The 16,852-nt window shown below is 40.7% G+C and overlaps 1 protein-coding gene across 1 annotated transcript in view; it reads left to right on the forward strand.

Moving 5' to 3' along the window:
- The window catches only part of kdrl (kinase insert domain receptor like), a 34,903-nt gene extending 22,997 nt beyond the window's left edge, over positions 1 to 11,906 (forward strand). The window contains exons 16-20 of the mRNA XM_010786156.1: positions 1,164 to 1,269; positions 4,578 to 4,702; positions 5,914 to 5,992; positions 7,191 to 7,294; positions 9,758 to 11,906. Coding sequence (XP_010784458.1) covers positions 1,164 to 1,269; positions 4,578 to 4,702; positions 5,914 to 5,992; positions 7,191 to 7,294; positions 9,758 to 9,941 — 598 coding nt within the window. The 3' untranslated portion in view covers positions 9,942 to 11,906. The remainder of the gene's footprint in view (positions 1 to 1,163; positions 1,270 to 4,577; positions 4,703 to 5,913; positions 5,993 to 7,190; positions 7,295 to 9,757) is intronic.
- The last annotated feature ends 4,946 nt before the right edge of the window (positions 11,907 to 16,852 follow it).

Raw genomic sequence — 16,852 nt, forward strand, 5'->3', positions numbered from 1 at the left:
ACAGACAGTATAATGTGGAAAGCACTTAAGGTTGCAGGAAGGGTTGAGCAAGTGCCCCTGCGGCTCTGATTTGACGGAAATGTTTCTTCCGTCTGTTAATAAGATCCCACCATCCTGATTCATTGCAGAGGAATTTAGCGGATGCTGCTCAGAGAGTGGGAGGACAATAAAAAGGATGCTCACTTCCCATCCCACAACACTTGCCCAACCGGACAAAATAGCTAATTTCTACAGAACTCCCCCAACTCATCTCAGAAACACCACATTCCCTCAAACATGCAGGAGCTATTTATTCTCAGTATGCACAAGGCAGGAAATGTGGTTTAAATTGTGCAATCATACAATGTGTCTACTCCCCCCGCCCCCTTGAATGATATGCATTAGGTTGTGATCAAGCTCTCCACATCCTGTCACCCTTAGGAGGGCTTCCACCTGGATGACTTCATTAACGTGGGAATCACAGCATCTCACTGTAGAGCGGTTTAGATGCCCTGCACACAAACACAGATGATGAAAAAGAAGAAGAGGAGGGGTGGGGGTTTGTCAAAAGACCATCTGCTTTTCCAAGTCCTCAAACTTGAAATTGACTAAATACGATGCCATAACGGAATCATAATAGATATATTTACTTAAAACCTAAGATATCTGCAGGGGAAAACCTGGGTGCTGCAACTGAAACAAGAGATATATCCCCCCATCAATCCCAATCAGTGACATGCTATGAGTCTAATTTAAACAGCAGCCGTGGTGCTCTGTTTCTAAATTCCTCCACAAAACGAAACAAGCCACTGCGATGGAAACTCACATTAAGGCTCAGAGTCTTCCCACATGGGCAGAGACGCTGACAGCCTGTCAGAGACCCGAGCGAGGCCGTGTGCTCTCACACCCGAGACCGAGAGAGAATCAAACCACCAGAGAATAGAAGGCAGGATATGTAGGAATATTCTAGATGACAGTCGATTTAGAGGTGCGCCAGATGTGGTCCCTCAATGCCGAGAGCTTTGTTTATTGGACTACCAATCCGGCATTTTCACAGTTTATATAATGCATCAACCCAAATATACTGAATGTTGTTCTTGGCACTAAGCATGTCCATCCATTACGCTGCAGGCTTCACGAGTCTATCTAGAGTTTTTGCTGAGTGATTTATTCTTTGCCCTTAGATATCAGACCATGTTGGACTGCTGGCAGGGAGAGCCACAGGAGAGACCGAACTTCACTGAGCTGGTGGAGCAGCTGGGAGATCTGCTGCAGGCCAGCGTGCAACAGGTACGGAAGACAAGATAGTGTTTACTGTTTGAACACTACATGTGATGTGTCAATGGCTTGTTTCCACTGTAGCAAGAGTGAAGAGTTTATGCTCAGCATCTGTTTGGCTCTGGTGTGAACTTACATTTACAGTAGAGGTCATATACACTTGTACGGAAGTGTTTTCTCAGGAAATAACAAATAAAATAAACAAAAAATCAAGTTTAAATCCAAACATACCTCATACTTCAAACATATTGTAATTCAAGTGGTCTAAAAGTCAACTTCTTCTCCCCCTGGCTCTGTTTTCAGACTTTAGAAAATCTAGCATGTTGGCAACCCTAGCAGAGGGGTATAGGGCATTTCCTGTCTTTCTCCAATTAAAGGGAAAAATGCTCCCCCAACAAAATGTTAAAGTAAAACAAATGTTGCCTGCTACAGGTCATTTTTCATGTGCACAACTCTTTAGGTGATGGAAGCCTGATATTTTTGAATATACAGGAGATTTTTCTATCCGAACATTAGCAAAAAAGTAAACTCTGCAAAGCAACCCAAAAAGGTAAGGATGGACATTATCAGCAAAGCATTCCAGAAAATCTGAGTGGATTTGAATAGTTTACCATTTTGGTTATCAGAGCTAAATGCTCACAGCTGCGGGTGAGGAGAAGTCACTGATAGGCCCATTAGTTTGAAAAGATAACAGGACAGTCATTCTCATCGTTAAAACTCTGGACTGCATCACAGTTATAGTCGGGATCATTTTTTTAAATAAATGACTTGCCCACTAATGCTCATCAAATGGGAGGGGCTAAGGCCAGAGAGGTTTTCACGCCTCTTCCAGAAAACTACCCTCAAGTACCATTGAATTACAATCAGTCATGATGGAATTATTTGCCAAAGGACAATATTACAATAAAATACAGCTTTATTTATAGAGCACTTTAAACCTCCAGACCAAAGTGCTGTACAGTCAAATAAACAAAACATACAAAAAATAACACAGCTCAGCTCACACACCATAAAACAAATACAAGTAAAAACAATAAACAATTTAAAAGCAATAAAAGCAACGCTCTAAAAGAGGTTAATACGCTAAGGAGAAGAGCTGGGTTTTAAGAAGCGATTTAAAAGCAAGCAGGGTGGCGGCCTGTCTGATGTGCAGGGGCAGATCGTTCCACAGTGTGGGAGCCTGTCTGATATGCAGCGGCAGATCGTTCCACAGTGTGGAGGCCTGTCTGATATGCAGGGGCAGATCGTTCCACAGTGTGGAGGCCTGTCTGATATGCAGCGGCAGATCGTTCCACAGTGTGGGAGCCTGTCTGATGTGCAGGGGCAGATCGTTCCACAATGTGGAGGCCTGTCTGATGTGCAGGGGCAGATCGTTCCACAGTGTGGGAGGCCTGTCTGATGTGCAGGGGCAGATCGTTCCACAGTGTGGGAGGCCTGTCTGATGTGCAGGGGCAGATCGTTCCACAGTGTGGAGGCCTGTGTGATGTGCAGGGGCAGATCGTTCCACAGTGTGGAGGCCTGTCTGATATGCAGGGAAAGATCGTTCCACAGTGTGGGAGCCTGTCTGATATGCAGGGGCAGATCGTTCCACAGTGTGGAGGCCTGTCTGATATGCAGGGAAAGATCGTTCCACAGTGTTGGAGCCGCTACAGAGAAGCAACGGCCCCCTCTCCGCTTTGACTTGGTTCTGGGGCAGTTGATCTGACCTGACCTGAGAGGGCGTGTAAGGGTGTAGCACCTCAGAAAGATATGGTGAGGTCATGCCATTTAGGGATTTAAAAGCAAATAAAAGGATTTTGAAATGAATCCTAAAATGTATTGGCAGCCAGTGGAGCGAAGCCAAAATGGGGGTGTTAGTCACTAGTTATGCTTTATGAGTCACAAACGCTGTGAATATCCAGGAAGCAGTGTTGCTGATCATAGTCTGCAGCCTAAAGGAGATCCAAAGCGGCGTCTCGCCCTGGGGGGGGGGGGGCTCAGAGTCACTGAGAGGGGAAGTCACACTCAACACAAACACTTGAAACCCTTTGAAATGGAAACATTGGTCTTGTAAGGGGAACTGCACTTCAAAACACATGGAAAAACATTGTTATTATTAGTGTGACGCAAGATGACATTGTCTGCTATGAATGGTGTGAAATGTCACCAACTGTTGGAGGTTATTTAGCTTTAATAAGGCTTAGAAACAAATATGAACTAGAGGAACATCTGTATTATTATGCAAACATATTATACTGTAGGGTATGACACGTTGTACCAATATGCTTTTTTTACAGTTTGACTTGTCAAAGTAGACAAAAGTGTTACAAATCAACACCAGGAAGAAGCTGCAATAGATGGAATCAAGCAATCAATTCAGCAATTGATTTGATTGATTATACATATATTTATGGGGAGGCGTGTGGCGCAGTGGGTTAGTGCGCTGATCTTCGAATCAGAGGATAGCAAGTTCGAGTCCCACTGCATGTCGTTGTGTCCCTGGGCAAGACACTGACTTCACCCCAAATTGCTCCTGTGGGGATTGTCCACAGTATTGTGTATGTTAGCCACTTTAGATAAAAGCGTCTAGCAAGTAACATGTAATGTAATTTATGGAGCAAAAACGATATAATATAGATTTGGTTGGTCTCTTCCGGATCATGCGAACCATTGAAGAGCTTCACATCGATTCTCATCTCAAATTAATATGAAATATGTATTTGAATCCCTCAGCATCATCTTCCTAAAGCACAAACAGGATGATTTACAGCGTTACCCAATGAGCAACTGACATTTTAAACAAAATGATAAAAAATAATAATTCAAAAGATGGATGAAAACTAAAGAAAGTTGAGCACGGACTGACGACAGGGAACTGGCCAGAGCCCGAACAACATTGAGATTAGTTTTATGTTCACAAGATGCACACAGTCATGTTTGCCACTAAGGAGAACAGGCTTCTCGTCCAGATGGCACATTACAGCAGAGATATACACACACGCCGCTCTACTAATGAGCCCGTGAACGCTTCCCTTGTGAGAAAACGTTCAGTCGGGACAGAGAGAGCAATGCAAGGGTTTGAATCTTATTAATAAAGGTATTGTTACAGTGCAGGAAGGCTGGTCACGGACTTTGCCGTCTCCACCGACTTCATGAACATTGTGTTGGATTTATGAGGCATGACCTCAGTTTCTTTGGCTGCTCGCCACGACCTGTGCATGTGTGTGTTTGTATAGCCTGCACACAGCACCGGCCCCCAAGCCTCTTGCCTCGTTATACTTAGCATCATTGAAGCATAAGGCTGCCCTCTTATATATTCTGTCTCTGTTTGGTTGATTTAGGAGGGCAAGCACTACATACCCATCAACACAGTCCTGCTGGGGAAGCTGGGAGACCCCTCCTCCACAGCGGTGTCAGAGGAGACGACCACACGACCCATCTCCCTCCGAGACTCGGGGAGCACCTGGTGAGCACATGGGGCTCTTATTAGCTGGCTAGTTTACATAAATCAGACTCCTGTACTTGACCAGATGTTGTTATTCCATCAATTTGTTCATAGTGCTCAGTCCACCACTTTGTTTCTCACTACTGCAGGGTGTGCCATGAAAATGTGTTCAGACATTCACGTCCCCCTGTGTTTAAATCCTACTTATTGTGGTGGTGATGTCCTGACTTTTTTTTAGAGCCAGCAGCCGATTTACATTTTTAGTTTTGAGTCAAATATCTCAATCTCCAATTATTTTTTAAAGACCTAATACCTGCAAAACTGCTATCATTCCCATCAGCCTCAGCTGCACTTTGGGGTTAGATCTAATTAGAACAGGTTTGCTTGCTAACAGGCTAAACTAAGATAAGACACCTTAGCATTGTCACTGTAATAATGTTAAAATGCCACAGTTAGCATTTAGCTCAAAGCATTGCAGTGCCTGAGCACAGCCTCACAGAAATATTAGCACGACTGTAGGCTTTGTGTGTGTGTTGGTTCAAATGTGTTACACTTGCCTATGGATTTGTTAAGACTTTCAAAGGAAATAAATCTCTATATCATAACGACATGTACACCTATGCTCAGATTGTAAAAGGCGCTGGGTCTGTTTTGCAAAGGAAATGCCGACATAATATTCCCACTTTTCAGTGAATAATATTCCCAACAGTTATTGTTCCTGGCGCGCTCAAGCTAAGCTCTACCGGGAGAACATTAAGATCTGACCTGAGAACAATGAGAGCGGACTGGAACATGATAAGAAATGTACACACGGCAGCTTGATGGCCAGAGAGCTCTCACTATTGTGGCTCCTGTGAGGAATTTCCCCAAAAGACGTAGAGCCAGCTTCTAGATTTATGTCCACTTAAAATAAGATGTATTGAGCTCTTGGGTTTTCACAGCTCCTCCAAGTGTGTTTATTGAGGAGGTGTTGAAAAGCAGTAATGACAGTTAGCCTTAAAGCTAAATGAAGCAGTCCTTTTAGCCTGTGAGTGTTGAAAGTAAACAGGGCGTGTTTTCAGAGTACAACGTCATAGATGCTACACGTTGTTGATTTAGTTGATTAAGTTCTTGTGGCTTTGATGTTGATCTTTTCCTCTCCTTGGCTCCAATATAATCAAAGGATTCTTAAAGCAGAATGAGAACATGTCAGAGTACTTTGGAGACTTAACATGGAAATATTTTCTCGCCAGGAGCATCAAGGTCCGTCCTGCCAGTGTGAAAACCTTCGACGAGGTCACCATGGAGGACGGGACAAATGAAAACCATGAGGTGAGTTATTCATTCTGGACGTCAACCAGAAACAGACGCGCAATCTGCGCTTTAACTTATCCTAAACTACGCAATTAGTTAGATGCCAGACATTTGACAGTTAGCTGGAAACTTCACCCTGCGAGATGAATGTCATGTTTTACTTGACTTACTCTGATTAACTTTAGTAGAGAATAAAACAATATTTTTGATTCACGACACATTTAGGGAGGCGTGTGGCGCAGTGGGTTAATGCGCTGATCTTCGAATCAGAGGATGGCAAGTTTGAGTCCCACTGCAGTCAGTATGTCGTTCTGTCCCTGGGCAAAACACTTCACCCCAAATTGCTCCTGTGGGGATTGCCCACAGTATTGAGTATGTAAGTCGCTTTGGATAAAAGCGTCTAACAAGTGACATGTAATGTATTCTATCTGAAACAGTGTGCTTAAAGTATACGTTTCAAAGTTGATTAGTTCAACTTTTACATTTCTGCCAGCATTTGACCATATTATTCAATACCTCACATTACATTTTATTTTGATTCCCTGCACTGATGCCTCACTGCCATAACAAGCTGGATGGCTTCAAAGCTTTTGCAACTTGATAGTGAAAAAAAGTAATTGTGCAACACTGGGTTGAAGTTGTAGCTCAGTGCATAATGCTAAACGCAAGAACCCTGACAAAACAAAACAGAACCAATAATATGGCAAGCGTGTTTAACATTAAGACAATCAGTGTTGTTTAATCTTGCTATCTACAAATCAGAAATATTGCATGCAAGTCTTTGATGCAGCAATTGTTGCAAAATGTAGCAGCAAGGCTTCAAACTAGCACGGGACTGAAGTACTTTGACTCCATACACGTTTCAAATTAAGATTTTGTCGATTGCTTTTAAAGCGCCCTGTGGTTTGGCTTCAGTATTGATTTCTGATCCTTTAAGTGCTTGTTCTGCACGAAGACCTTAACGGGCGTCATGATAGCTAAAAGTGTCAAATAAAGATAAAAGTAATCGGAAAAAAAATGGAATAGGCTTCCGTATCCCTGGTTTTATGATGTTGATATCTATGTTTGACTATGTATTTCATACCTTTATATGTTGTGTGAAGCACTTTTCCAAAAGGTTCTATAAAATATAGTTGACTTTCTATATTTAAGATGACAAATACATTTATGGTCTTAATTATTCTCCCTCTCTCTCTCTCTGCATCTTCATCATCAGGGCGGTCAGACGGACAGCGGGATGGGCCTGTCGTCAGACAACATGGAGACTCTGAAGCGCCTCGAATTGTTGGCAGGCCGACCCCTGAGCATCATGGCTCTGGCGTACGTACACTACACCACACTGCACCCCCTCCACATGTCCTGCAAGCAACAAATCAGAACACACTAGAAGAGACTGCAGAATACCTGCTTGGAAACCTCCCCGCTGTGCTGGAATGCAGACGCTATAACTGTCACACACACACACACGTTTCTGCTGCTTTAAAAAGAAGTCAGCGGCTAGTTTTCCCTTTTGTCTGGAGAAAGCATGCAGCGACACAAAGGAGAAGTAGGAGGGAAAAGCTTGAAGGTGACAAAGTGAAGGACTGAGCACAAAGCAGAGTGGCTGCGTCACATGAGGTTTGGCTGTTTTAAGAGCGCTCACTAAAACCCCTTTTGTTTTCTCTAAGAGATTCCTGAATGAGATACCTCCCAGTCTGATTTTACTTGTGAGTCATGGCTGTTTGGTTTAAAGCAACGCTACGTAACTAACACACATAATGTCAAAGTAGTGACATAGGCTTACCTACTGTACTCCAAAATCCTGCAGATTGTTTGATGACTTTAAGATGTGGATCCTGCAGGGGCAAGTATATAAAACTGTCGTGAAGGGAGGAGAAAGAGAGAGAGTGTGTTTTTACTTTATGGGTTATTTGAGGATAAAGTCAAATCTGAGTCAAATTTCTGTAAATCTTTTTCTAATGAGGGTCTCTGTAGGTGACTAAAGGCTTACACGTGAAGTTTACAGCAGCTCAGTGGCAGGGTTAATTTAGAGGCCCAACCTCTGAACTCAGTAATTACACTTTAAACCTTGTGGTATTATTCTGCTCCTCGCACAGTAGCAACAAGTAATGCCACTTCAAAGCATTGTGGCTTACACTTAAAGGATTTAAAAGTGAAACTGCGGTAAAGTATATTGTCATAAAGCTAGTTTATGAGAAAAGAGTGCACAGCATTAAAGTGCTTATAAAATATTAGGAAGGAGTGTGTAAACAACTGCCAGGAAAGTAACTTATGAGGCGCACTTAGCAGAGTTAATGACACTCTGAAGCGGTGTTATTCATTTACAGCTCAACAAACTCACTTTTTCAAACAACCACACAAAGTGTTTTTAAAAAATCTACCGAGCCTCATTACAGGCCTGTTTGTATCATCAGGGCAGAAAGAATCAGGCCAGGCATGCAGAGAATGATCAACATTTTGGACTTCCTTGCTGGGCGACCGCTCAATCACTGCCACCTTTGAACTTAGGAGGGCCTCCCCTGTTAGCTATAGCGCTCCTTTTGTTAAGCTGAAGTCCACCTGTTGCTCGCTTGGCCTTCACCACTCCTCGAGCCGGACTTCTCTTAAACAAGAGCACACAACAAAACAGTCTATGGTTATTTGGAAAGGGCTTGTGACTGAATGTAACTCTTCAGCTCTACGATCCCTGTATGATAGAAGACTTCAACAATATGTGCTTCAGCTCAGAGAGAAGGGGAAATTCACCCTGACTCTTTTTGTTTCCTGTTGCTCAATTGCCAGTATCCCCCCCACCTTCTTCTTGGTACTGGCAAGGACAAACTGTACTATTGTTAATTTTCTTTTTGATGGCTGGTTCATCAGGTAGTTATTCATAAGGGCAGCATTCCAGTATGACAGCGTCACTTTACCCCCGCTGGGCGCTGACCCTTTGGCCTCGAGAGAGGAACCCTGGAACCCTTAGCAACCTCCAAAGACAATAAGAGGCAATTACTCATATTCTGAGCATCAAATGAAGCAGAAGGACTCAGGATGATTGATTACATCATATGAATAAGGAGAGGGTAGTGTGATTGTACAGCTTCACAAAGAGCTTTAAATTCTTCAATCAAAGAATATAAAAAACAGACCTCTGCTGTGACAAAGAACTTGATATATATATATATATTTAAAATAAGTGCTCAACTGGTTGTTCACTCATTTTCTGCAACAATTTCAACCCCAATTGCCAAATGTTTCCACAGAAGTTATGCCAACCAAATTATTTGAATAATGCTCTAACAATATATGAAATCAATGCATTTAGTGACCCGTACTGAGGACACAAGAGTAGTCGTTGTATTTTAAAGTGTTTTTGCAATTACAAGTGTTTATTGTTCAGAAAACAAATAAATCTATTGTTTCTAATTTCATATGACTTTTGGATTTACCACAGATTAACTGAAAATGTTGTGCTCTGTCCAACCAGCCCATAGACCATGTTCCAGCATTGATTGTCGCATTAAGGCATACACACACACAACCTTTCAGACACTTGGCCTCTATTTCACATTTCTGCCTCCAAGTGCAAAATCAGTGGCAAGACATTTTTAGTTTTGCTGTGTTGTTAATAAATAAGGAGAAGCATCCCTCTGATTCCACTTTCTGTCATTCCAGTGACATTGTATCTGGTATTTGTATGTTGTTTTCAAGCATGTGTTTATGCCTTATTTGCTTGAACATGATGCATTTGTTATCGTAGAGATATTTCTGTCTCATTAATGCCGCATCTCTCTGTGTTTCCAGGATGAAGGCAGTGAGCAAGAGCAAAGAGTCGGTGCTGTGTGACTCGGAGAAGGAGAAGTTCCCGAGCGGGGTCACCTCTCTGGACTTCGGTCTGGACGACTCTGCCCTGGATGTGGGTCTGGAGTGTCACAGCCCTCCGCCCGACTACAACTATGTGGTGCGCTACTCCACCCCGCCTGTGTAGCCTCATGGTCTGTCCCTGAAGAATCTGATGAACAGCCTCGAGGCATTTGCTTTGTTCTCCTCTGTTTTGACTCTTATCTCTGGACTGTAGCAAAGTTTGAGAGGAAAACACATGAGATTCCCCGGTAAAGTGTTTTGAAAGGTCGTTCTGAAATGAAACATGAACCTACTCGACTGTTACTTCCAACGTTCAGGGCGCCTGCTGAGCAACAAAAGGAAACCTGTAGACTGTTGATTTCATTCCAGTTTTCAGACACAGGCTGACATTAATGCTGCTGGTCCCTTCCACATTCACTGTGATATGTCAAACAGCTGGAAACAGCCTCAGGTATTTCTTTCATCTACTGTGAAAACTAGCTACAATCACTCCCACTTTACTGCAGATCACATCAACTACCACCTTTGATGATTAGGAACAAATCCAGAAAAGAAAAGCAGAGAGAATAGCTGAGGTTTATGAAGTTTTTTATATCTGTTTCCATTTTATTCAAAAATGAAAACTGGATTTGTAATTTTTGATAACGATTAAAGAGAAAATATTTTTAAGATGTGGATACATCTGCTCATATGAAGGTTAAAAAAAGTTCAGACTTGCTCAAAGCAAAATCAGTCTTAACTTGTATTATTAATTGTGAAAAGGATTGTGTTTTTGGTGTCGTTGCTCCTTAAATCCAATTAAAATCAGCTCAACTAACTCAGGATGGCCAATAGTGACTATTTCATGTTTATAAGCTCTTGGTTTTGGGAAATCACAAGTTAGCAGAGGTAAAGGGAGGAAACAGGGTAGAGCTGAGAGTAAAAGCAGACGGCTTCAGGATTAGCATAACAGCTTGACCATGAAATCACTTAAATCAAGAGTTACTGTAAATGCAGATTCATCCTCCTGCCCCTATCAGGTGCTGAAGAAACTAAAAAAGGTTGTTACTGTTTGGTCGAACTAAAAGAAAGTGAAGAAAATTAGATTTGTTTATTTAGCTTGTGTACAGATTGAGTTAGAAAATGCAATATTAGAACAAGTGTTGATGGTAAAATGTATTTATTTAGATTATGTACACTGTCACTTAGTTATTTAGTTCTGTTTCTTTATTTAGATTTATAATTCAAGAGTCAACCAAAGGATCTTTTAAGCCCAGTCTTCCTCATATCAACATGTAATATCCCAACACTTCACTCCAGATGTATATGTTGTTTGTGCTGCTGTATTCACTTAAAGTAAAGCTAAGGGAAACATGTAAGTGTATTTGATCCGTCCTTTGTTTTGTGCTACGTGTTAGTAAAGCTTGCAGGGCAGGCTAAACAAACTCTACATGTATTTGAATTGAGCACCAGTTTGCTCGGATTCACAGCTATTGTTTGTTATCATGTAAAATCGAGTGTTTTGTTTGTATTACCCGATGTGTTGAAAGTACTGTGGACCAAACTTAGCTTACACACCCTGTAGAAATGTGGCTAGCTTGTGCTTGTTGACCACAAAATAAACTGTATTTGCCAGTAAGTAAACTGAAGTATAAATTGGATATTTTGAACTCCTGTGTACTTCAAAATTATAATTAGTTTGTCTATATGGAGAGGAAGTAATTATGCACTGATACTTTATATCAAGTATAATTTTTGTATTCTTAAAGTATATTATTATGAAACAGTATTGAGGGTCACGTTACAAAGATTTCCGATTTATTTTGTTTTTATTTAACTCTAAACTCTAGTAGGAAATTAACATTTGCAGTATTTGTTATATTATGTTTGCATTTAATGTCATCCTAAAATGTCAAGCCTCTTTCTATTAACTATCGCAATAACATTCAATAGATTATATTGGATTTCTTTATACATATCCATGAGTAAGAAGACCTCCTAGCTTTATCTGTTTTGTTCATGTAGTCTCACAAGTTGTTTTTGTGAAAGTAATGCTTCCCAACACTGTTATCTGAGCATATGAATAAATGAATAAAGATTATATATTTATACGTTACTTGCAGTCTTGACTCACAATTTCTTAAACAACTATTGAGAAAAACGATATATTTACTTGTGTTGGGCTAAGACTAATTTCCCCAAAGTAGAAATACTCCTTTTTCATTGGTGTAAAGTAGCTACGTACATTTACTCAGGTACTCTACTTAAGTACAATTTTGAGATACTTGTACTTTACTTGAGTATTTAAATGTGTTGCTACTTTGAACTTCTAGACCACTACAATTTAGAGGTTAATGAACTCAACTCCACTACATGTATTGTATACCTTTAGTTTCTAAACAGATTTGGATTAATTATATGTGATACGACGCATTAAAGTGTTATCAAAACTGGTAAAGGTGCAGCTAGTTTTAACTAGAGAATGCAATTCCTGAAGAAATTGCTAGTGGGAATGCTTTATGCTGGAAAGCTGACGCTAAATTGCTATGCTGAAATGTAATGTGTAAGAAGAAAGTGAAACATTTTGATTGAAATTATACATGAACACTGGGGGCTTGAATGTGTGATGATGAGAGAAGAAAATAAAGTAAAAAGGCTTGGAAAAGCAGCAGAATATTTGAACTGCAAACTTTTGAACTAACTTGATGGTGAATGATCTGTCGCAATGCCAATGGCATTTGATGACATCCCATAATACGCTTAGATGTGTTGATGGCTGCATCGTTACCAAACCTGTGAAGTTTTGGGCCATTTCGAGCATTTTCACTTAAGTTAAGAGAAAACCGTGTTTCATGGTGAGCATTGTGTTGCCATGGTAACGGCATTTGAAGAAATCTCAAAACTTTCCCGTAGATGTCTTCACGGCTGGACTGTTAGCACACATGTGAAGTTTGAGCACTTTTTGAACATTTTCATAGGAGTTATACATTACATTAGGAGGTTACATTACTCTCTCTCTTCTCTCTCTTCTCTCTCTCTTCTCTTGATCGCCCTCTCTCTCTTCTCTTGATCATTCATCATCATCGGTGTGTTTCTGTGTGAGAGAGTGTGTGTGTGTATGTGTATGTGTGTGTATGAGAGAGAGAGTGTGTCTGTGTGTGAGAGAGAGGGAGTGTGTCTGTGTGAGAGAGAGAGTGTGTGAGAGAGAGAGAGAGAGAGAGAGAGAGAGAGAGAGTGTGTGTGTGTGTGTGTGTGTGTGTGTGAGAGAGAGAGAGAGAGAGTGTGTTTGTGTGTGTGTGTCTGTCTGTCTGTTGGTCTGTGTGTGAGAGAGTGTGTGTGTGTGTGTGTGTGTGTGTGTGTGTGTGTGTGTGTGTGAGAGAGAGAGAGAGAGTGTGTGTGTGTGAGAGAGAGAGTGTGTGAGAGAGAGAGAGAGAGAGAGAGAGAGAGAGAGAGTGTGTGTGTGTGTGTGTGTGTGTGTGTGTGAGAGAGAGAGAGAGAGAGTGTGTTTGTGTGTGTGTGTCTGTCTGTCTGTGTGTGTGTGTGAGAGAGTGTGTGTGTGTGTGTGTGTGTGTGTGTGTGTGTGTGTGTGTGTGTGTGTGTGTGTGTGTGTGTGTGTGTGTGTGTGTTGTGTGTGTGTGTTGTGTGTTGTGTGTGTTGTGTTAAGTGTTACAGCTCAAAAGCATTGCAATAACTTCCATGTTAAAAAAATACTTTAAAAAGCTGAATATTTTAAAAAGTATAACATATTTTGAAAAAGTTGAAAGTTTCCCATCATGTGTTGAAAAGGCTGAATAGTTTGATATTTGAATGGTTCCTGCAGCTGAAATTAGGCTGAAAGAGTTAAATAAAGATATTAAATGTAAGTAGTAGTGATTGAATGTTTACAAACACCTGTGTGTGTAAACCCAGAGATCAAAGTTTTCCATGGTGTCTGCTCTGATTGGATTATGACTCACGTGTGTGTGGCTCCAATCTGCCCAGCAACACCATGACAACCAACTGCAGCACTGAGTCCCATAAGAATGCATTGGGGATTATATCTGACAATGTTGCCACCTGTTCAAAAACTATGGCTTCTATCAAAAAATTACCAGACCGTGAGCATCAGGGAACCCCAATGAACTGATACATGTTTGTTTTTTTGGGGTTTTGTGCGTAAAATGTGGAGATGGGAACAGTTTGTCTAAATTGTACTCCTCTCTGTTATGAAGAAAGATCCGGAACAATTTAACATGGGAATCAATTGGGAGCAAGGTGGACTTTTTGTCTCTTCATGCCCTCAAGAGGCATTTTGTTTAATATTTACAAATACTAACGCTAAAGCGAGAAACTCTTCTCAATACTTTTTACGACATAAGAGGCGATCCTCGAAGTGGAGTCGTCGGTAAGTTTACACCCGCGCGAGTTGCGTCTATCACGCGACGTCTCAATACTAATACAGCCAGGGCGCCCCCTCTCAAGACTCCTAAATTGTATTGATTAAAATATTACTTTATATAAATAATCCGTTGTGGGCGTTGGGCTGGCGTGAGAAACAAAGGTCTTGGCTTGGCCTTTTTTCGCAACTTTTTTATGGTGGGCGTGTTTAGTGGAAAAAACGCCCAGTGGCAGCCCATGGTGCCTATGGGGCTAGGCTACGTCCCTGAGACCAGATCTACGAAACTAGAGTTTTTGTCTCACCTCGGTCACGAACTTTAAGAGGGGTTTTTACAAAATTTGAACGGTAGTAAGGGTTTGGATGTGAGGAGCTATATAAAAAAGTACTTTTTACATCCTTTTGGAGAGATCCAACTTTTTTNTTGAAGGCAGTTTTTACAGGCCTCTACCGTAATGCATAGGATATTTGCGCACCGCACTACAACGTGCGGGCTGGCTTGACTGTGTTTTCCTAAGTGGGGGCTGGCTTGACCACAGTCTGTTTACCCAGTGTTTCCTGACATGAAACGTTTTACTTCACCTTGCTATGTGTTTTTAACGTATATTAAAAACGGGGACATTTCCGGGGACAGTTTCAACCGGGGACAGGCCAATACAAACGGGGACTGTCCCCGGAAAACGGGGACGTCTGGTCACCCTAAGTTAACTATCTGTTGATCGTCAACTAATCTAGAGTTGACTATTAGTATACTTTTAGTAGGTTCTCCATTAAGCGTTTGTGGGCATGTGTTAGGACTATCTAATTAAAGTGAAAAACAGTTGAGAACAGTAGAAAGTCTATAACCCATCAACAGAACACATACATTCATCCACTAATGATATGCAACAGACATGGGAATAAAGCGAAATGTTTTGCACAACTGATCACGAACACTGGATAACTGAAGTCAATACCAGGCTATAAAGCACAGTAGAAGAAACACTATACAAAGCAACAGCTCATCCCCTTTTCTGTCAGTTAATTCTGAATGTGGGTTGAGCGTTGTTGTTGTTGTTGTAGTAGGGGGGGAGTTTTTTCATTTTGGAAAGCTACTTTGGGGAAGTTTTTTGGCGACCTGTTAATAATTATGTTTAGATGTCCTTTAGTAGGATTGAATGTGGTTCACAACTGTTCAGTTTTTACTTGTTGTATATTATTAAAATAAAAAAGCTTTCTTTCTCTGATATGCTGTGTATAGTGTTTGTTCTACTGTGCTTTATAGCCTGGTACTGACTTCAGTTATCCAGTGTTCGTGATCAGTTGTGGAAAACATTTAGCTTTTGTCTGTTGCATATCATTAGTGGATGAATGTATGTGTTCTGTTGATAGGTTATAGACTTTCTACTGTTCTCAAATGTTTTTCACTTCAATTGGATAGTCCTAACACATGCCTACAAACGCTTAGTGGAGAACCTACTAAAAGTATACTAATAGTCAACTCTAGATTAGTTGACGATCAACAGATAGTCTACTAAACTCTAAAGTTGCTTATCTGTTGATCATCAACTAATGCTTAGTTACTTGCCGGTTTGAACGGTGCTGTTGAATGTCAACTGATGCACTGTTGACATGCTACTAAAGGTCAACTGATGACTTATAGAGTGTTAACTATGGACTATCAAAATAAAGTGTTACCAATAATGGATATGATTGTGAGTTTCTTTCAGAGCTTATTCAATTATCCAATACAAAGATTTAGATTTAGATTTAGAAAGATTAATATACACCTTTATGGCATATTTTGAAACGGTTGGTCACCACCTATCATTACCTTACTGTTTTCTTCCTTTTTTATGCATTTTGAAGTTACCGTAGTTATTTTATATATTCGAGATATGAAAAATAAAAGAACATATTGCTATCTAATTGCATATATATCTATACATGTGCTCATGTTTCTGAATCCTTTCAGAAATGCTCTAGTATTTAAGAATTGAAAATGATCACTTATCTTTTCTCCATCTGAAAACCTTCATGCCGTTGAACCTGTGCCCTAATTTGACCCAGCTTGCTGTAATGGGTGTCTTTTACCTAATCCTATAGACAAACTCTCACAAAGGCAGCGTAGGCCTGCTCTTAATTATGTTCGGGGAGAACAGTTTTAGTAACAGGCTCCCACAGGATATTTGCAGCAATGTATATAGTTTCCACATTGAGCGGCATGTTTTGGTTTGCATGGCAACATGTGTAAGATGTTTTCGAAGGAAAGCTGGCATACTAATAGATCCCTTAATGATACTTAAGTGTTGATGTCGGGGAAAACAATATTTTGCAGTGTAAAACAATCAAATATGCTTAAATTAATATGTGTGAAAAACTATTCTATCTGCTTAAATGTATTGTTTCCAAATGTTGCCTCTCAAATTACATGATGTAAAATAACAGTAGTATATGCTCACTAACAAAAGCACAGTGCCATGTTCGTAGGTAATGGTGTAGGGTAGAATCTATAAAAGTCTGTACTCAGCTCTTGGCACACGCATGGCTTGAGCCATATAGCTTTTCTACTGTTTATAAGGCTTAGCTTCATGAGTCTCGACAGCCAAAAGATTAACTGATGTCAGAATAAAATATGTTTATTTGGCAGGACCCAGGTTGAATCTGCAGCTGCTTCATTTACAGGCCTTATTCATCTAAAG

This window comes from Notothenia coriiceps, unplaced genomic scaffold (assembly GCF_000735185.1).
Source record: "Notothenia coriiceps isolate Sejong01 unplaced genomic scaffold, NC01 NC01_scaffold00028799, whole genome shotgun sequence".
Taxonomy (NCBI): Eukaryota; Metazoa; Chordata; class Actinopteri; order Perciformes; family Nototheniidae; genus Notothenia; species Notothenia coriiceps.